Genomic DNA, 21,528 nt, shown 5'->3' with positions numbered 1-21,528 from the left:
TGATAGGCAGCATAAATCACACCACTGTACAAACCTTGTCTCCACTGAGAAATTACTAATGTATCACTCATTAGTATACAGTGTGAAAAGGACAGAGTATAATTAACTTAAGTTATATCTGTTCTGTACTATGGTCCTGCCTATAAGCAAACTGCAATGGGTCAAGTACTGAGTTTTCTTCTGTTTTTACATGGACACATGGACACTGTAGTCAGTGTTCAATTAATGAATTCTTGTCACAGCTTTACCATATTGTTTTAGGACTGGAAGAAACAAAACTTTGTTTGAAGATCTCTTTCTGTATTTCACACATCTTACAGGTCCTGTAATGTTTATATAAAACAAATTACCTTTGAGACAATACAGTACATACGGGATATGAAATTAAGTCCAGCATAATACATTTTAGCATTATTTACACAAGACACCCACTAAAATGTGATAAAATGTCAGGCATATTTAGAACAATAATTATTACATAACATTAAAGACTCTATCACAGTGCAGCCCCCAAATAATAATTAACTGTAATTTAAAATATTTACCAATTGTTTGCCAGTATGCTTTAAACCACAAGGTTTTACCTATTTGTCAATAACACGTTTTTAATAATTTCAAATAATAAAATTTAGTATAGTCACTTATCAGAATAAGTATATGTTGTTTCATTTTTAAATAAATACATATCCGTTATGTTGAATGATGATAAAATTTCACCCCTATTTTAGCATTTTGACAAACGTTATTTGAAACACCAAAGTAGTGTAGTACAAAATTTACACCACTTTTGTAAATTTAATTTGATATTTTATCGGCTGACTGACAGCCTGAGTGGACTAATTCGTCACTAAACCACGTGGTTCTACTTTGACAAACGCCGATGTGTATTTTGATTGAATGTTTACAAATGACAAATGTACGATTTTTATTGCATTCTAAAGGTTTATATATGTTTGGCTGATGTTTAAATGACTATGGCTTGTTAGGAATAAACATAGTTAAATGTTTTAGTAGTTATACAATACAGTTATTTCATGTTAGGATCTCGGATCGCTTCACTAGGCGCAGTCTTTCCAACCTGAATGTTTATAATGTTTGTCATTATTTCTTTTTTATTATTGAACAGTTCTAAATCGTATTATACTCTGTAGTCTCTTACCTCGGTAATGACTTACTCGTTTTTAGAAAAGTGTGCAGAGAAAAAAAATTCCAGCTGCACGAAAGCCGCCATACTGTTTTGTTGACGTTAAAAAGACGAGTTCTTATTGGATGGAAGAACGTGTACGTCACGCGCTAATCAGCGTGGCCGCTGCGTACAAATTATTTAGTGCATAAGAAAACTATTAAAATACAATATTAATTTTACTCGTGAATTATTATAAATATTCCTATTTATAAAAAAAAACAAGTTCTTTATCACCATTAAGTTTCTGCAGATTAAATTCGCTTATATGAGAGGAAGATAATTAAAACCATTTAAAAGTATCAGTGCAGTACTTGTTGGCCTTTTTATAAAATATTTACTTTAACATTTTCAATTTTTTGGATTGCATATAATTCCTTACACATTTCAGACCAACCAAAGCATTTGTTTAATTGCAGCATTTCATGTTTTCACATTTTAGTTGGATAAATGAAGTGATAGGAACAAAATAGGAAGAAAACCATCAGGTTTTAGATCTGTTATGTGTATAAACCCTAGATCTGTTATGTGTATAAATCTGTTAAAAGTACAGAGCCTCTTGACAATGGCATTGCATGAGACAAATAACAACCTTCACGATTCAATTTGCAAAGAATAACAAGCACTTTTTTAAATTGTTAAACACAATGACAACATTTTATTCAAAATAAAATGAACACCGCATGATCCTGGCATGAAAAAACATCCTTAAATATACAAAGACCAACTTACCCGGATGGTGACTGTCTGATGGATGCTGAACATTTACGGTTATCAGGTTGAAAACGACATCAGAGGTCATATAAACAAGACATGCGATGGGAAACAGTGGGCACTTACAGAATGAAATCAGAATCATTCCTCAGTCCAGAAATAAACTGTACATTTAACACAAGATCTCCTGCGATCCATGAAGGATGAGTATAAAATCCCTGCTGTGTACAGACGATATAGTCCATGTGTGGTTGGGGTCAGTCGCTGTCATGACTCTGGCGGTGTCGGCTGACTCGGGGCTCCGCTGCGTGTGCGCAGCTGTGATTGGGCGATGTCTGCTAGAGCTGACTGGATCTTCTCCAGCAGCATGTCTCCTCTGTAAACTACTTCCTCCAGACGGGCCGCAGCTTCCTGGTTCTCCTCTTCCAGCTGCCTCAGACTAGCAGCCTGTGAAACAAATTCAATAACAGAATAGAAAACATATAAAATTAGGCTTTATTGTAGGGATAAAAAGGTGTCATTTTATTATTTCTCAGACAAAGTTCTGCACATTTCTTTGTGAAGTGTCAAATAACAAAACTAAAAAAAACAAACAAAAACAAATAAATAATACAACTGAAAAGAAATCTCTTCATATAAACAAAGGCTTTGCCTGTGCTCTTTCCATTTAAAAATTAGAGGCAACCACTGAATTTTAATCATGATCCAAACAAAGAATTTTGAAATTAGACAATCTAATTTAAATTAGGGTGTTTAAAAGGGTTTATCAATTAAGTGTTTATAACTTTAAAAATTCTAACGCTTAGAAGAGCACGGATAATTTTTAATATAAAAAAGAAGTCTGAAAGAAGAAAGTCATATACACCTAGGATGCCTTGAGGGTGAAGGGGCTAATTTTCATTTCTGGTTGAACTAACCCTTTAACTGTAATTGGCTCTGTACTCACATAACATATAATACAGTAAGCACAAAGACAGAAGTGCAATTTAAATAATTTACGGTGAAATATAGGGATATATATGGGAGGTAAAAATCCCCAAAAACACATGCTGAATTCAGTGCTGATACGTTTTATGTTATAAAATCATTGAGTGGATTTGCTTGCATTTGCTTCATAGTATGAGAAGTTCATTGCTTCAAAATAATTTTATTAATAAATAATAATAATAATAAATAATTTAATAATAATTTCTAAAATTCACATACATTTACATTAATCTCTACATATTATAGTTTGTTTTGTTAATTGATTATAATAATAATAAATAATTTAATAATAAAAATTATTTCTAAAATTCACATACATTTACATTAATCTCTACATAATATAAACTATATATGTAAAATATAAAAATATATACACTAATTTATATAAATTCATTTTCTAAAATTCTATTTATTTTTGTTTGTGTGTGTGTACAACAAATGTGTCATATTTAGTTTTTTTAGTTTCATTAGTATTTTTAGTTATTAGGGCTGTGCAAAAAACTCGAATGCGATTTTCATACGCATCTCATCAGTAAAGACGCTCCTGTGATTAGTAGTATATCTCAAGCATGTGCGTTAAGATCAGGATTGCCAGGTTTTCACAACAAATCCTGCCCAGTTGCTTCTCAAAACTAGTCCAAAACTAGCCCAATCGCGTTTCCACGAGGTTCCCCGATACAAATTGCATCCCGGGGTTAAAATATATGTTTTTTTGGCAGGGTTGCCTTGGTAAAATTCACATTTTAGGGGCTAAATATCACGTTATTGGTATTGGGGTAGCTTCAACCCGCGGACATGAAAAACAACCGCAGACTTGGCAACACTGGTTCAGGTGGAGCGGCATTTACTACACAGAGCCGTAGTCCACCGACAAGCTACACAAAATCGCTTTTAAAATCGACAAAGAATCGCCTGTGATTTTAAAATCGATTTTGTGTAGATTGTCAGTGAATTACGGCTCTGTGTAGTAAATGCCAACCAGTGTTGCCAAGTCTGTGGCTGTTTTTCATTTTCGCGGGTTGAAGTGACCCCTATACCAATAACGTGATATTTAGCCCCTAAAATGTGAATATTACCAAGGCAACCCTGCCAAAAACCGTGTATTTTTATCGTCTGGAACGAAACGTTATTGGACTAGTTTTGAGAAGCAACTGGGCAGGTTTTGTTTTGAAAACCTGGCAACCCTGATCTGAACGCACGTGCTGGAGATATACTACTAATCACAGGAGCGCCTTTACTGAGGAGATGCGCATGAAAATCGCATTCGATTTTTTGCACAGCCCTAATAGTTGTTTTAGCACACTAAAGCTAGGCAACTAGCTGAAATTAAATATAATTTGTATACAGTTAAATATAAATTGTAGCGTAACCTTATTATTTGAAATTATTTCTTTCAGATCTTCTGAGTGCCACTTCACAAATACAGAAGTGCCACCCATATTTTAAAATACTGTTGGCTTGGATAAATATACACGTCAAGCAGCCAGTCACACTGTCTGTGTATAAACGTACCTGCAGTGCGGCAGTAGATTCTTCACTGGGCAGAGAGTCGATCAGCACATCGACATCTTTTGCTGTTCTTGCTATCAGTGCTGCAAACAGCTGAGCGTATTCTAGAAGAACACATTAAATCATGTCAGTCAAACAACAACACAGCACTGCTGTAAACTGATGTGTGGTACAGATCTGTGCACCTTCTGTGGGGTTGGAGGGCTGATCTTTGTTGATGGCAGTCTGGATGTTGCTGAAGGAGGCAGGTGGTGCGCACTGCTGCAGAACTCCAATCGCATTACAGAACTGATCAGCCAGCTAAAACACACAAACACACCCATCAGAGCAATATATCAAACACACAGTGCATGCATGCATGCAACCCAATATAACAAACCAACTTTGCATTCAGTTTGTTGGACTTGTCTTTGCTCTTTAAACATGATAAAAAGAATTCAGTTCTAATATTAAAAAATAATGCGTCGTAAACTCCTTTTAATTATTTTTTAATGTAAAAACAAGAGTACATAATATAAAACATTATTGTGGTATATGTCACAACAAAAATTTTAATAAAAACTACATTATTTTACATATTTATTTCTTAAATATGTAAAAACAAGAGTACATAATTTAACACTTATAAAACAATATTGTATGTCATAAAAAAATTAAAGTATATATTTATTTATAAAATATGTAAAAACAAGGGTACATAATATAACACAATATTGTGGTATATGTCACAAATAAATAAAAAAAATACATTTAATTTTTTAAGTATGTGCTGACCGCGATTTAAATTTCTTGAAGCAGCAGTTTGACTTCAACTTCCTATTTAAAATAACATATATTTATTTAAATACAGTCTCAGCTTCTTTCTATTTAGATGAATGCGCAAACTTTAATTTTTTGTTTATTCACAACTGCATGCTATGCTAACACCTTTTTACACTACAGTACATTAATGTAACTTCTTACACAAATAATGCGACTTCGTGTAACACATGGCTGAATACATATGATTTGCACACGTCTGACCTGTTCTGCGGCTTATAAGTAATACAATTAACATTTAAATGAGTCTTACGGAGTTAACAGCATCCTGAAGCTGCGTTAGCCTGTCCGCCATGTTGGCTCTTCTTGGCCGTTTCCGTTTCCGCCGAGCGCGCTCAAAGCGTCATCACGTGACGGCATACAGTCGCGCCTGCGTACTGCACGTTACTACACGCAAAAAAAGTTGTTGCACTGCAGCGCGCTCCAGCAGCGAGTGACACTTCCGGAGGCTAAACGAGAAGCTTCAGCATGAGTCTCAAATCTGATCGCTGCTGCTAGAGCGTGTTTATGGACTGGACTGATCCGGGAAAATGCCACTGAAGAGAGAATATTTGGTTTTGCTCGTCTTGTCGTGGGTCAGTTCCCTGCGCGCGCAGGATGAGAGTAAGTAAACAAAACAAAACAAAACATCTTCATCAACACTGATGCAAACGCAGGCATGTAACATCATGACATTTGGTTGGATTACGAGACAGCTGACATAATTTACCGACACCTGAATATTGAATTGATATTGATTTAATAAAGCTGATCTATAACTATATGATTTTATAACTAACCAGGGTGTTTTCAGTTTCAATGTCATATTATTTCAACGCAAACCTCCCTCTAAATTCACCCTATTATTTCTTTATGATACTGCAATAACTAATTCGTTTGTCTGAGGTGTATTCATGTCTCTTACATCGGTTTACTGTCTGTATTCTTCAGGAACTAGACTAAACTCATGTATGAGAGCATCAGCTGAGCAGATTTGCTCACTAAACCCCAGTGATGGTCTTCTTAACCATGCAACAAAATAAAATGTAACAGAACCTTTAGACAAAATATAAAAGACGTTTGCATATGTGTTTTACATTTTGCATCATATTTGGTACATCAGGCTTTCATGGCTCAATATAGTAGATTATTAACATTATATAAATATCAGATGTCACTCTATAATTTCAATAATATGTCTTAGTAAGATGACATTTAAATGCTTAGTTTAAATATATAATGCAATCCAGTACAATGCTGATTGAGAGATGAACAAATAAACGTTCCTCAAAAGCCTGATGATCGTATTTGAGACTCACATTTTAACATGATTTTTCTAAAAAATAAAATAAAATAAAAAGATGTCCGGACAATTAAGTAAATCTAAGCTGCTTCAGTCTAGTAAGTGTTGATCTTGAAATATTACTAACGATATCAAAGTAATTTTTACGTTTACTTGATAAAAATCAGATTTGACAACAAAAAGACAGTGAAGGTGGACATTCGTAAAATTATAATAAAATACATTTTACTTGCTAAAAAGTTTAAACTATCAATCAGAAGATAAAAAAAGGAATGTATTGCAACAGGTTTTGATTATGCTGTTAATTTAGAGGCCTTAAAGTTTTTTATTAAATATGATACCATAGGCTTTATATAGGGTTAAGGAAACAGTAGATCTGTAATAAAACGCTTCTGTCTTTTTCTGATGTTTGGAGCATTTGATGATCTCCTGTCTGTCAGGGAAGATGTTGTTGATTTAAATGAGGCTGATCGCTTTAAGTAAAGGTCAGTTGTAATCTTGTGCCTCTTTGTAACGGTCTGGTATTTTGTAACAGTGACGTATTTTCATTCAGTGTTTTTTCCTCTTTTAATTTAATTGTTGTCATTCCTGCTTACGATGCGCTGATACAGAGCAACGATCCATGAGATGCAATTTAAAAACTATTGCCACATTCCTGAAGGAGAAAGAGAGAGAGATTGTTCCAGAGCGGGGAAGTGATTTCAGTCTTCAAGATCTCTGCAGACATCAAAACTGGAACATTGAAACTGTTTGTTAAACAATTAAAAAAAAATGTAGAACAAGTTTTACAGGGAAAAAAAAGGAAATATTTAGTGGTTTAGCAGATTATTGCTAGAAATGTTGCCATAAAATGGAAACACACAAATTCCTTCCTACATCCGTGTACTGCATGTAAAGGCATCATCTTGCAGGTTTGGACACAACAAGATTTTTACAGTGTAGTTTTGATGTACAGCAGGTGTGAGTCATTGTGAAATCAGATGACTTTAATTATCATGTCAGATTTCATGGTTGGGCAGGAAGTCAGAGCAACCATGAGCCAACATCTTTCTACACCAAATCACAACTGTCAAAAGCCACTTCCTTATTTGAAGTGTTCACTGGTGTTTCTATGACTGTCAAAAGCCACTTAAGTTTTTCATGTTTTTGGTGTTTCTCATCACAGCCTGCTTTACAGACAGTGTTCTATTGTGATATATTATTACAATTTTCAGTTTTTAAAGTATTTAAATTATCATTTATTTCTGTGATGCAAAGCTGAATTTTTAGGATATTATCATGTTCATTCTAATAGATGAATGTATAGTTGGAAAACATCTGCTGCTTAATAACCACACACATGTGTACTTTTTTTTGATGGTAAAAAAAAAAAAAGAAAAAAAGAAAATGGTAACAATTACAGCTTCAGGGGTCAGTTAACTTTTGAGATTAAATAAAAATCCTAATAGGATGGTTAAATTGATTAAAAAAAGAAGTCAGAAAATATTATTGAAATATATATATTATTAGAATTATTTTGAATAAATGCAGTTCTTGTAACCTTTTATTGTTATATTGACAGCAGAACTGTTTCGTGCACTTAATCTCTTAGGATTTCTAAATGATCTAGACCATGTTGAACGTGAGTGTCTGCGCCACAGGAATAAATTATTTTTTTAAAGTATATTCAAATAGGTTCGTTTTTTGCAGGCTTGTGAGCAGAAGGAGACTTCTTTTCCCAGATTCCCGCGGACGTTTCCAGTTGTCCTATACATGAATAAATTTTTTTATGGTTGCAGTCTTCAAACCTTTGAGACACATCATAATCGCAAAAAAGAATCAGATATTGCTTCATCCTGTTCATATACACGCTGGTCGGGGAAAGAACGTGAGTGTCCCACGAACGGGACGGTTCAAGCAGCAGATTCCCGCTGCTTGCACAGCAGCGTGCAACTCTCTCTATCACTGGTACGAGATCACACACACAGTACTGCTTGCACAGGCGTGAAAGACACACACACACACACACACACACACACACGTACACAAGAAAGAAACACACACACATACCCCCAGCTGACCCAGTTCCATGGGTTGATCGAACAAGTAATCAGGTGAGAGTCTAATCACAAGTTCTGATCTCTCTACACACACACACACACACACACACAATCCTCCACGCATTCATGCAGCTGTAGTGCTCTGACACAAACCTCAGTTCAGACACAGAGTCAATATTAAGTGCTGTTCGAAACGAATGTTGTGTCTATAGAGAGCAATTGTGCTGCCCTCTTTTTCAGAGGCCTTGGTTCTGGTAGTATTTTTCCTATTTCTTTCACATGGATATTAAGAAATGGAAATACTGTTAAAACTAAAGAAGAAATTGTTAAAAATGTTGTTAAGTTAAATAAATAAACACTTATTTCAGTTAATTTTTTAAGTTTAAGTCCAAGTGCTAAAATAACTGACTGGAAATAAATAAAACCTAGACCTGAATTTAAAAGAAATCAAATCTAAATAGTAATATTTAATAAAAGTAAAGTTAAAAAAAGAATAAAAATGACAAAAGCACATATAAAAATTTTTATCAAAACTGAAAAGGAAAAGCAAAAGTATAAAAATAAAATTCAAATTCAAAAATTAAAAAATAGTCTAATTATTAATAAAAACTGCAGTAGTATATAAATAATACTAGTCTATAATAATACTACTACCTCAGAACTCACAGTAGGCCCGTCTTTAATTTATCTTTTAGTTATTTTTAAAAATCAATACTCCTGTGGAGAAAATGACTGTTGCGGTCTAGTCTGGTGTAAAACCAAGTGAATGTAGGACAGGGCTTGAATGGTTGCACTTTGCTTGTATTTGTTGCATAATATTCTCCACCTGACCTTTATCCCTCTTGAGTGTGTGTATGTGTAGATGTCCATTCATAGGTTGTGTGTTTTGTGTATTGGTCAGATCCCACTTTATGGTTTTTCGGTCACGGCAGTAGATGCTGGTCTGTTATCCAACTTGACACCGAGTCAGACCACCGTCTCCTGGTTCCTGAAGACCCCCGACGGGAGCAGCGCAGCAGGAATTGGTGTGATTCTGCCATACACCAGCACCGGTTAGAGAATGAACTCTTTACTTGCATGCCAACATTAGCAACACATACACTCTCATTAACAGACTATTGACTGTAATACAGTACATTCAGTGTGTATGTGTAATGTGTGTGTGCAGATCCAGTTCCTGGAGCCTGTAATCAGGAGTTCCCGCTGGAGATTGATCCAAACATCTACCTGCAATACAACCTGTTTGAGACCATGATTACCTTTGCACCTGCTAACATCGGATACGGAAGGCGAGAGGAATTAAATAAAATCATGGACTTTTAAAGGGTCATGAAACCCCCTTTTTCAGCATTGATTATTGAGTTAAATGCATCAAATGTTCCTAAAAATGCATGTTGAATTCTGTCGTTACATGCAACAGAATGAACAAATGTATTATACAATGGTTGTTAAGCTCATAGTAAATTACACAGTTACACAAAGATATTATTTAATGCGCAAATTAATGCACAGCCGGTTGTATATATGAAAGCACGGTTGCTTTTGACACTATTATTTTGATCTCACAGTTTGAGGCATCTGCCATATGACATATGTGTTTTCATAAATAATTAAAAGAAGCACCATACTTTAAATAATTATGAGGCACTGATGAGTAATTGATGAACTATAATGTGGGAAAACATCACATCCTAATGAAGATTATAAACCTAGAAATTGTGCAGAAAAGCTAAAAATTAACCAGTTTTCTCCTACAATTAAAATTAATTGATGTTAATATTGCTTTCTGTGATGCTCAACACAAAAAATGCAGTCTAAATCAGATGATGTTTTTCAGAGGGAAGATTCCGCCGGCGTGTGACGTGGACGTGAGCTCCAGCACTCGTTGGCGATTGGTTTATGAGGTGTATCAGTACTTCCTGCCGGAGGGCGACCTGTCGGAGCAGAGTCTGATCAGCAGTTTGGAGAGAGTGGCCAATGTGCAGAACGTGCAGGACAACAGCAGGAAGGTGTGTGAAATCTCTCTCTGTCCTTCCCTACCACTTTCTACTATCTGTAGTAGCTGGTATCTTTTTTAGTGAGTTTACAATGTTTGTTTCATGGCCCTTAGTTTGGTTGGTTTGGGCATATATGAACACACACTCACACTCGGATCTGCACCAAAACAATCGGTTCAAGATCGCCTGAACTCTCTTAACATATGCATAATAAAACATACATATACTCAAACAATCCAAAAATATAATATATAAGTGGAAACATACATATATATATATATATATATATGTATATATATATATATATATACATATATATATATATATATATATAACATATGCATACATTAAAATATATATATATATATCCATAGAAAGCACATTAAATGTGAGTAAAATGTCTACTTTTAAGGTTTAAGGTTTCAAATAAGTTTTTGGAGAATAAAATGTCAAAATTTGGTTGAAATAATGTTACACTGTCATTCAGTGTAACACAATATTTACGCAAAAAATTCAAACACCATGCTTATTCTGACGTTTACATATTAAAATATATAAAAGAACAAGGGAGGATATTACATTTTATGGTGTTTTAAATGAGTAAAAGATTCTTTCTGACAACTGGGCAAAACCTAAGATAGTGGCTAATTTAAAAAATTACAACTAATTAATATTTGGGATGAAAGTAATTAGTATTTTAATAAGTAATAAATTGATTTTTGTTGTAAATATGCCTGACAAGATTGTTACACTGAATGACATTTTACTGGGTGTCTTCTGTAAATCAGGGAAAAATGTATGATTTTAATTTTTTGCTCGGAAAAACAAAAACAAAATTGCAATTAAATTAAACAGAAAACTTTTTGCATTTTTGGGGGGAAAAACTACAACAGTTTAAAGCAGTATTACACTTTTTTTATGCTTAAACACTTTTTCGTCTTTGACCCATATTTTTGGGGAAAAATTTATATATTTTTATTTTTTGTTACACTTTTTTTATATATATATATATATATATATATAATATTTTATATATATATAATATATTTTATATATTATATTTTATAAATATCAGTATGTGTAAGCTCTTTAGCCACGGTATTACTCCTAATGCTAAAATATAATTATTGTTATTATCCATTTATGTTATACTGTTTTAAAACAAAGGTAGAAGGAATAGTAAAGCATTTCATTATTATTATTTTTTTATTAAGATGCCCAGTTACATTTGAGCATCTGAAGACTACTGTGACTAAAGAGCTTACACATACTGGTGGATTAACCATTACAGAACAATCAAAAATGATTTTTGTAATCACAAATATTGTTAGTTTAGGGTAGCTGTGGCACAAGCCTTACATTGGGTGCTGGTGGTCTAATAAATTTGTTACGCACTGTATATACCCGTTGATAAAGTTAAACTCTCCTAACATTTACATACTCAAACATTCCAAAAGTATATCAAATATACATTCAATATATGTAAAGTAAGTCCCTGTTTCCAAGCAAAGCAAACGATTTACAGGTCTGAAAACACCCTTAGTTTATCATTTAATTTCACTCTTTCAGGTGATGTCTTTAACCTCTCATGACCGGACGCAGTTCTCCTTCAGCTCTCTGCCCGGTCAGGGTGTGATTTTCTCTGTGATCGTGAGAGATCCAGTGTTGAACACGTCAGCGTCCTACATCCCCGTCCACACGTACGCCTGCAGCTTCAGCTCCACGCTGGACGGATGCAGCGATTTAGGTGAGAAGATGGAAGAAAATCTAAATGAATGCTGCGTTATTTGATTCCTAATCTCAGAAATACCTTTCATATATGAGGTCATTTAAATCCTACTTGAAAAGATGTTTTGTCTGTAGCTTTTGAACAGTTTCTGTGACAGGTTTGATGTGGTATTTTCTTTCTCATTTTCTCAGGGAGAGTGTCTACTAAAGTGTTTTTCACTGTGATTGGTTTGGCTGGGCTGTTTGTGTGTTTTGTGGGACACCGCTTCTTCAAATGTGGTGAGAGATGTTTTTCTTGCTTTTCTTAGAAACACACCATGTTACTGCTATTAATAACTGCCGGTCTACTAAATATGCCCCAAGTATTTTAGGTTTGGGAAAGTCTTTGCCAGAGCTTTAGAGAGTCAGAGGTGAACAGATGATATAGTTGCATCAGTGCTGTTTTTAAAGGGGTCATATCATTCGTTTCTTTCTTGATGTCCACTTGCAATGTTAGTCAAGGCCTCTTGCACAGCAAACAGTCTGACAGTGTTTTATGACCATTTCAAGTTTTTTTTGCAGCTGTGTTTTTAAAGCCTTCTGTGTGAACATGTGAATTATAATTATGTGACGCTTAAAAATACAGTGACGTTTAAAACAAATAATTTGTGCACCTTAGTTTCAGTAAATGGTCTTTTTGGCAGCTTCGAAATAGTTTATTTAATTTAGATTTTTAATTATATGACCTGTTTATATTTGGAGCCTTGTTAAACTCATTGAAGATCTACAAGAACTACAAACAATGAATTTTCATATTGATTTGTTACTTGAAATAAAATAAACATTAATATTTTTAAAAACTTATTTTATTCCAGCTAGTTGCCAAAGCAACATTTCTCATTTTCATTTAGTTTAACTCAATATACTAAAATAACTAAAACTGAAATAAATTAAAATATATATATATATAGATGTGTATAAAAAAAACTAAAACTAATAAAAATGACAAAAAAAAAACAACAAAATTATTAAAACAAACTAAAATTGAAATGAAAACTAAAAATATAAATAAAACATTTCAAAATATTAAATAAAAGTTTTTAAAAAGTCGGTGTTGAAATGAAATAAATGTTATAAAAAATAAATTAAATAAATATTAACTAAATTATAATATAAAAACAAAATAAAAAACTTATTTTATTTCAGCTTGTTACCAAGACAAAATTTCTCATCTTCATTTAGTTTTAATTTAACTTTACTTTCAACGATTAAAAAATATGTAGACATTAAAAAAAAAAAATCAAAAGCTAATAAATATTACAAAAAGTGACAAAATTACTAAAACTTTATCTAAAATCAAAATAAAATGGAAAATGTAAAAATAAAAACTTTGTAAACTGTAATAAATGTTATTCAAAATATTAATAACTATAATAACATAATAGTAGTGATAGTAAAGTAACACTGATTCAGACTGACGGAAATTATTGCATGTAGACACACCTGTTGTTACTATTAAAATGTCTATTTCTGTGTTTTCTCAGAGCTGTTCTGTATGGGCTTCGGCTTTACGGCCTTTGTATTCTTTGTCGTGATCACCATAACCACACCGCTGAAATACAACAGTGAGTACATTACAGTCACATTGCAGGGTTACACATGCACTGAATCACTGTCAAATCAGACGACTAGTGCTCGCCTGAACCGATCTGAAGTTTATCAACACCTCTTAGAGCTCTAATGTATTTGTATCAGCTCAAACTCTTAGATCTGTAATGCAGCTCATAGTTTCTCATATTCTGGATGATTTGTACTGTTTACACTGAGCTGATGTCTACATACCCATAAAGAGTTCATGTCCCAACAATTTGAGTTTTTCAAGTTGAATTGGACTGAAATTGGCTACACAGACTGGTTCTGCCAGCATTGAATCTCAACAGCCGTCACGAGTGCAGAAAGCAGCTCTCGTCACAGAGGATTGAGGTTATTGTTGTGCCCTAACTCTCTGAGGATTGGAGTCATGTGCTGTGGATTTCAGCTGGAGGTGTCAAACCAGCCTGTCCCAATCAAATGCATCATGTAGAGCTGTTTGTCAGCTGTTTGCGTGTTACAGGACACGCATGGCTGAAATGAGGAAGCGCATTCTTGATTTTCTGAGATAGATAACAGCTGATGACTCATCCTACAGCTGATTAATCAGAACAATTCTAGCTCAAGACCTTTTTAATGTCAAGACATAACCATAGTTTTTTCATGCAATTTTGAGCTGTTATGCATCCACAACTTGTCTTTTGTTAGACTAGTGGATAGAAAGCATCTAAAATACACATTTAAATGTTTATTGCATGGCAGTTTATCTATCTGATGATTTTAAATGCAATACTTATCTTTAAAGGCAGTGTCTCAAAATGAGTTTTTCCCCATTTCAGCAGCACTTACATCAAACTTTACTGTTTTTTTTTTTCTATTTGCATTCTAATAGGTTATCTGTATTCTGATTGTTTTTACTAAGGGGTTTGTTCATATATCATTTGCGTGATCTATATAACATTTTACTTTTTAAAATACGATGAAAATGTACTTTTTTTCTGATTGTTATATTTTCTGATTTGTGAGGAGATTAAAAGAGATCCAAAATCACTCATGTTGTCAAAATGAAACATTAATTTTGAACCTGGGTTTATCCAGTGTTTGGTTCTGGAAAAGTATGCAAATGAGTGCATATTTAATTAAATAATGTGTCATTTGCATATTTAAATATAACATTTGTAATACAAAATAATGTCTAAATGAACTCTTAATTCGTCAGCTGATATCTGTCTTATCCATCTTTAAACAGTTTGTTGACTGACTGTCTCTCTGCAGTTCGATTGGCTCTGACAGCGCTGATGGGCGTGGTTGGGGGCGTGGTCATGGTGATGAGCTGGTGGCGGTTCGGTTCAGTCATGGCCTGCGTGTGTGTGGTGGGACTCATTCTTGGATTTCTCATCTCATCCATCGTCTTCTTCACTCCACTTGGTAAGAAATCATGTTTGAGAAACCTTTGTGCATGCAGTTAAAAATGTTGTTTCTGCATCTGTTGAGAATGATCTCTTTATAATCTCACTTTATAGTCTCGCTGGATGTTGATTGTAGAAATGTGGGCAATAATTTTCATTATCAGTTATTTAATAGTTTTCATTTTATGGATTTATTGTTTAATCTCTCTTTTTATTTTTTTCTCTCTCCAGGTGATATTCCTATATTCCATGATGATTTGGTGTTCTGGGTGGTGTTCGCTTGCATTATGATGTTTGTTCCTTTGTTCTTCATCAGGTGGCCTAGAGAGGTGAGATACAGAAAAATACATTTGATATGAGCTCATATCAGACACCTAAATAAAATGCACACTTTTTATCTGTATGTTTCAGGGCAATATAATTGCATGTGGAGTGGTTGGCGCGTATACAGTGGTCCTGGCCGTCAATGCCTACACCTACACCAGTCTGTCCTACATCACACTGGACGTCCTCAAACGCCTCCTCAACCACAACTTCAGCCGAGCGTTCATCTCCGTACCGCTGCAGGATATCGGTAGGTGTGCAGGGACTGAAGTTGTAGGCCATGTATAACTTAAATTACAAAAAAGTCTTTCTTCCGTTAAAACGCTGTTGTGCTAAAGTGTTTAAGTAAGGTTGACAGACAAAGGAATATGATTCTGCCTAAAAAATATTTTTTGTTTTGCTTTAATTCCTGGGTGTGACGCCCAAATGTATCAATGTATTGGTCATGTCTGATGTTCTGCCTCTCCAGATTTCATCCTGATCACCTTGTGGGTTGTTCTGGGGATTTCGGGGATCGTCGTGCAGCTGTATCGGGAGAAATCGCGGTCGTTTTTCCCGCCGAGCCCGTACGTGATGTGGAAGCAAGAACGAGAGCGCAGGAAGACCAACGTTCTGGATCCCAGCCACCACAAGCCGTCTTTATCAGCCCGAATCCTCGGACGTATTCGCCAGCTCACACAGCGCGCAGAACCGGCCGGCGAAACCACACCTCTACTGCTTTAACCTTTAACCTTTGACTTGAAGTCAGTTCACTGTTAGTCCTTCCCCTCCAGACCACGGCTGCTCAAGCCTGTGGAGACCTATAGCAACATACTTGAGGACTGAGCTCGATTTTTAGAGCCCAAAGACTCGACGGAGGTTAAAAGAGCAGCTCGCACAGGGTGTGAGACTGACCATGTGCACTTATGTGTGTGTTTTGTGTAGGTTCCCAGCAGTGCTTGATCCCATTGCTGTTTTCAGATAAATATCAAGCAACTGACCTCTACTATATACATCAGCTGCCACAGCGTGATTTTAGATGCATTTTAGCAGCTTAGAGGAAACTTTCAGTGGAGATTCTTTTAACGCTTTTACTACATCTGTTTAGTACACGAGTGAATGAGCGATTTTTAAAGATGTTCACCATTAAAATGAATGTATAACACTCTGCGATTGCAGACCAAATGAACCTGTGTTCATTAGTAGCCACTGTAAGCCCTGTACGGGTGATGTATGAGTGTTTTCTGTGTCTAAGTGAGCGCGTATGAGTCTCAGCGGATCCTCAACAAGGTTTGGAGTTCATGTTAGAAATAACGAGTTTATTTTGACTGTTCCTGTGGGAGTTTGACCACTGCTTCACTGCGCTAGTGTTACGCACTTGAATGAGGATTTTAAAAGCAGTGTCAGAGGAATATTGAGAATCTGTGGAGTTTAAATGTTATTTTCTGTGCTTTATAACTGGATATGTAGCTCTTAAGACTCCAGCTTTGCAAAATCAGTAGTATTGCATTATTCATCAAAACACCTCTGGTTCCTTCTCAGGGTTTCTTCATGCGATCTTTGTGTCTCTCACGGAACCAGAACTTTTTCTAAAGCATTTACAACATGCAGTAATGGTAAAATTGTTTTTAAGTTGTAGCAGTGTGCATTATTTCTGTTTTGTATGAAATTTAAATGATTGTCTAAATAATTAAATGTTTAATAAAGTTGTCATTTGTGCCATAACACCTAAATGATATTGTTTTCTATTCCAAGACAGATTAGAACGAGATCTGATGTTTTGCTTTTATTGAATGTGAGAAATGTGTGAACTTTTGATGTGACAGACCATCATTAATGTTTTATTAGAGTATTATATAATTGCAATATATTTTGTGATGTAATTGTGAGTGAAACGATGAGAAATGTCAGGCAGGACTTGATTTTTTTTTATGCATCTGGAAATAACTGGATTGTGAAATGAATCATTTCACATTAGATTTTGCATTATTCAAATTAAAATTTATTTAATTATTTATGAAAAAAAGATAATTTCAATTATAAATTTGTTTAGATGTTATATAAAATTATAGAAAATTAAATGTTTTTTTTTTAATTGTTTAAATTATTTAATTATTAGCTCAAAGTCGATGTGAAACAGCATTTGCAATGCATTTCACATGCAATATAAATTTACATGCAATAACACAAATGAATACTAAATTAAAGCTATTGTAAAACCTGAAGTGTTGAGTAGTTATTCAATACTCTCAGTGCATGAATCTAGAGAAGGACATAGCTAGTTCATTCAATGCTTTTAATCACTTTCAATGCTACTTCCTTTCATACTCACATAAAACAGTTACAAACACAAGCAAAAAAACAAGCTTTTTCATTCAACCGGCACATTGTGACATTCCCTTTACAAAGTCTCATGTTCAGGTGAAGTAAAAATTCACAATATGCCAGTTTTACTGTTCCAGAAATGATTGTGTTTTCATGTGGCTGCATCAGTCGATTTGACTTTTCCAGACCGAAGCCATGATGATGGAGAGATGGAAAAGTGATCGGATCTCAGTGTTTGACAGATTCCACAGGCCCTTCCTGCAAAACCCCTCATGCGTAATGACTGATGGACATCCGGGTTGCGCAGTGAGTGTGTATGACCCTGTAATGGAGGATTGTGGGATTTGTAGGGCAGCTCTGAACGATGGCTTGTAAACTCAGAGTCTCTGGCGGCCTTTAGCTCTTCCTCAGACTGACGTCTGTGCTGGTGAGCAGCGGCGAGAGAGACGTGCTGTCAGACGTGTCGTCCCTCTTCAGCACCAGAAACGCCTGGCGGCTGATTCCCAACAGCTCTCGCAGACCGCTGTTCTCCAGCTGCACAGAACAGCATCAACATATAAACCATTACAAGTGTCATGTTCATTGCGGTATAGGGCTAGGCGGTAAATGATTATATGTAATCTGGATAATGCAATCAGATTTTAAAAAATTATTACTTGTATATTACATTTTAAAATACTCAATAATAATCAGGTAAATATATATTTTTTTAAATACTCAATGAAATAAACATAAATAAAATATTATGTTTTAAAATATCCATTAATCAGATAAATAAAATAATTAAAAAATTATAATACATTTTAAAATAAAATAAAAATATAATCAGACTAGAGTTTCTTTGTTATTGATTACATATTCACACAATAGCAGTAATTTACTTTTTTGTCCGCCGAATCCCTTGGGCCTAAAATGCGACATATTTTAATATGAGATTTTACAATTTTATTATTTCAGTAATAAGAGCACCACAACATATTCACAGTTCTTGGATGCTGTTAATAGTTGCATGATATGCAGGTAAAAAATAATAGTTATATAAAAATATTTTAGAATTATATAAAAATATGCTGTTAATAGTTGCATGATATGCAGGTATTACATCCCAAAAATATAAAAATTGTATAATGTAATTAAATGACAAAAATATATACTGTATAAAATTATACTATATAAATATATATATATATATTATATATATATTTGGGTATATATATATATATATATATTATTTTGATAAGTGTTGTATCTGATTGTTTTTATTTTTTAATTATTAATTTTAATTGTACATTTATATGATTCAATGAATTATTAACTTTTATCCTTTGCAAAACACAGTTTGGGAAACCTTTACATAAATTAATGTTTAATGCACTGTTGCTAACACAGAATGGAATATATTGAATTTAGCTATGTATTTTTGTATCAGTATGACAAGACTTTTAAATCTGCGTGTTAAACAAGTTAACTCGAAAGTAATGAAAACGTAGTCGGATTACATTCCCTAAAATGTGTAATCTAATAAATAATGTTACTAACTGCAATTTTCTTCAGTAACACACTGCAATGTTTAAGTGCTGATCATGCATTATGACTTCAGGTGATATCAGCCTAACATAACTGTTTATTTTCATCTTTCTTTGATTTTTTTTTTTTTTCTGCTTTTTACATTATTTTTTAATAAAATGTGGTATGTTTTATATTTAGTGTGTCTGACCTCCAGACGTTTGATTCGCTTCCTCACACAGTCCCCTTCATCCACCTCGATGGCTTTCCTCATCACTGTGGCCATTTCGTTTATTTTCTCAATGTGTGCCTGCATCTCCTGCGACATGAACACACTGAATGACTATCTGGACACCAGAATTAGATGGAATCTCATAAAAACCGTCTGTAAGACTGACATTAGTGTGCTGTTCTCTGAGCTGGGTGACGATAGCAGGATCGTCTCTCTTGCTGGCCATCAGAAGCCGAAACACCTGCTCTCTGTATTTGCTCATGATGATCGTCCAGCGCAGACTGATGCTCCTCCAGTGACATTGCGCAGCTCTGCCGAGACAAAACGAGCGGATTTAGATTTAAAGCAGCCCTCAAATGACAACTGGTAATTGCAAACCCTCCTAACACCTTTGTTTTCCTGCTGCAGGTCCCGTATTTGCCGGTTTTCCTGCTGGATGCCCATGACCAGCGTGGAGCGGGGCCGGTGCCTCGCCACCTGGTTCAACACCTCAATCTCTTCCTGGTACTGAAAGAACAGGAATATGAGTAAAACAACTCTCATCCCCATCAGACAGACTGAGAACAAACAGTGATACCTGTTTCATGGCCTCCACTCTCTTGTTCAGCAGTGTGGTTTGTTCGATCAGGATCTCAGCAGCACTGTCATGATCCCGGAGCCGCTCTACCAGTGATTTGGCATCGGCCAGCACCTTCTCCAGTGTACAGGTCATTCCTGAAGAGCACAAAAACACTTGGACTGTGTCTTAACCCATGATTCCTTTCATAAACACACAATCATAAATTCTACAAATGCTTAGATCAGAGAAAAAAAGCTGATTTGCTGCAACTACTGTTATGTTGTGGCTTATTTAACGTATATGGCTTGATTTCAGAAATACTGAAATGTAACGTTAGGTGTCAAATGTTTTGGATGAAGCCTAGCATTAGCTTCTACGAAAAATGAATACGCTAGGGTTAACTGATTTAATAAAATATTAGATCGTTTAAATAAACACGAATGCGAAGCTAGAAACACTTTTTGTTTTAGTATATTTCCGAATAAAACCGTAAATAATTTTAAATGAATAGAAAAGCTTACCTTATCTCACAGCAACGGCTCAGTTGGAACACTTCCTGTCGCTGCGGCTGTGACGTCACGCGCGAGTACTTCTGGGAGATGTAGGCGCCAACTTTCTACCCTACACCGTCCGCATGGAGGCGCAATGGACAACCTTTCTGAATGTTTAAAGTGCAATTAGTAGCATGAACATGATTTTGTTTATTACTGTAAAACCTTTCGCAAATTCCTTTGGGGAAGCTTATTAATCTCTAAATGTTTGGCCTCATAGTTCCATTATGAGCATGACTGCTTTTATTAACTGAGTTTGAGGATTTTTATTGATGGGTGAGAGGCCAGTTTAAGGGCGTAATCAGATTTTACCTGTTCAAACAAATCCTGCCTCATGAGTCAGTTTTAAATCTAATATTATCCAATCATAACTGTTACAGAGTTTTTGAAATTAAGGCAGATCCAGGGAGATGACATTTTCATTTTAGTCTTTTCAAGATTGTAATTCCCGGATATAATTTTTATATCATTAATCTTTACTGTTACTGTGTTTTTGTTGTTATGGTTGTTTATATATATAATTTCTAAGAAAATTTTCTTTTAAAACAAGCAAATAATCATCAAATAAACTAAGCACGCCCCTTCCATCATTTATGTATTTTATTTTAACATAAGCAGAGAGAGAGATCTTAAATATTTTATTATAGCATTAATAAGAGAATAACGTGACATTTCGATGTTATTTTATTTTTCACGCTAAAATAGTTTAAAATATTATTTTATATATTATGTATGTATTTATTTTGTATATAAACATGCAATCTTTTTGATTAAATACTGATTTGAGGAATTATAAAAAATATATATATTATCACT

The 21,528-nt window shown here is 34.5% G+C and overlaps 2 protein-coding genes and 1 pseudogene across 2 annotated transcripts; 1 reads left to right on the top strand and 2 right to left on the bottom strand.

Annotated features, from left to right (window-relative positions):
- Window positions 1–1,606: 1,606 nt before the first annotated feature.
- Window positions 1,607–5,828, bottom strand: LOC109092366 (mediator of RNA polymerase II transcription subunit 21). The gene is made up of 4 exons (XM_019106141.2): window positions 5,466–5,828; window positions 4,579–4,693; window positions 4,397–4,497; window positions 1,607–2,344 (listed from the first exon to the last, which is right to left on the bottom strand). Exons 1-4 carry the CDS (start codon window positions 5,505–5,507, stop codon window positions 2,165–2,167), a joined length of 438 nt encoding a protein of 145 aa, XP_018961686.1. The 5' UTR covers window positions 5,508–5,828; the 3' UTR covers window positions 1,607–2,164.
- On the top strand, window positions 5,743–17,272 carry LOC109092365 (transmembrane 7 superfamily member 3-like). Its single transcript, XM_042722607.1, has 13 exons — window positions 5,743–5,815; window positions 8,273–8,361; window positions 8,462–8,587; window positions 9,435–9,585; window positions 9,702–9,822; window positions 10,371–10,542; window positions 12,100–12,277; window positions 12,451–12,537; window positions 13,782–13,862; window positions 15,103–15,255; window positions 15,468–15,565; window positions 15,648–15,810; window positions 16,030–17,272. Exons 1-13 carry the CDS (start codon window positions 5,743–5,745, stop codon window positions 16,281–16,283), a joined length of 1,746 nt encoding a protein of 581 aa, XP_042578541.1. The 3' UTR covers window positions 16,284–17,272.
- Window positions 17,273–17,821: 549 nt separating this feature from the next.
- On the bottom strand, window positions 17,822–20,316 carry LOC109092364 (annotated as a pseudogene).
- Between the last annotated feature and the right edge of the window lie 1,212 nt (window positions 20,317–21,528).

This window comes from Cyprinus carpio, chromosome B4 (genome assembly GCF_018340385.1).
Source record: "Cyprinus carpio isolate SPL01 chromosome B4, ASM1834038v1, whole genome shotgun sequence".
In the NCBI taxonomy this organism is placed as follows: Eukaryota; Metazoa; Chordata; class Actinopteri; order Cypriniformes; family Cyprinidae; genus Cyprinus; species Cyprinus carpio.
Note: the sequence above shows the minus strand (reverse complement) of the source record. Positions and strands in the feature narration are given on the sequence as shown.

Coding starts and splice junctions, on each gene's coding strand:
- LOC109092365 (XM_042722607.1), top strand. CDS start 5,743: ATGCCACTGAAGAGAGAATATTTGGTTTTGCTCGTCTTGTCGTGGGTC. Junction 5,816..8,272: donor CCTGCGCGCGCAGGATGAGA/GTAAGTAAACAA, acceptor TTATGGTTGCAG/TCTTCAAACCTTTGAGACAC. Junction 15,811..16,029: donor CGTACCGCTGCAGGATATCG/GTAGGTGTGCAG, acceptor CTGCCTCTCCAG/ATTTCATCCTGATCACCTTG.
- LOC109092366 (XM_019106141.2), bottom strand. CDS start 5,507: ATGGCGGACAGGCTAACGCAGCTTCAGGATGCTGTTAACTCC. Junction 4,694..5,465: donor TTCAGGATGCTGTTAACTCC/GTAAGACTCATT, acceptor TGTGTGTTTTAG/CTGGCTGATCAGTTCTGTAA. Junction 2,345..4,396: donor AATCTACTGCCGCACTGCAG/GTACGTTTATAC, acceptor TTTGTTTCACAG/GCTGCTAGTCTGAGGCAGCT.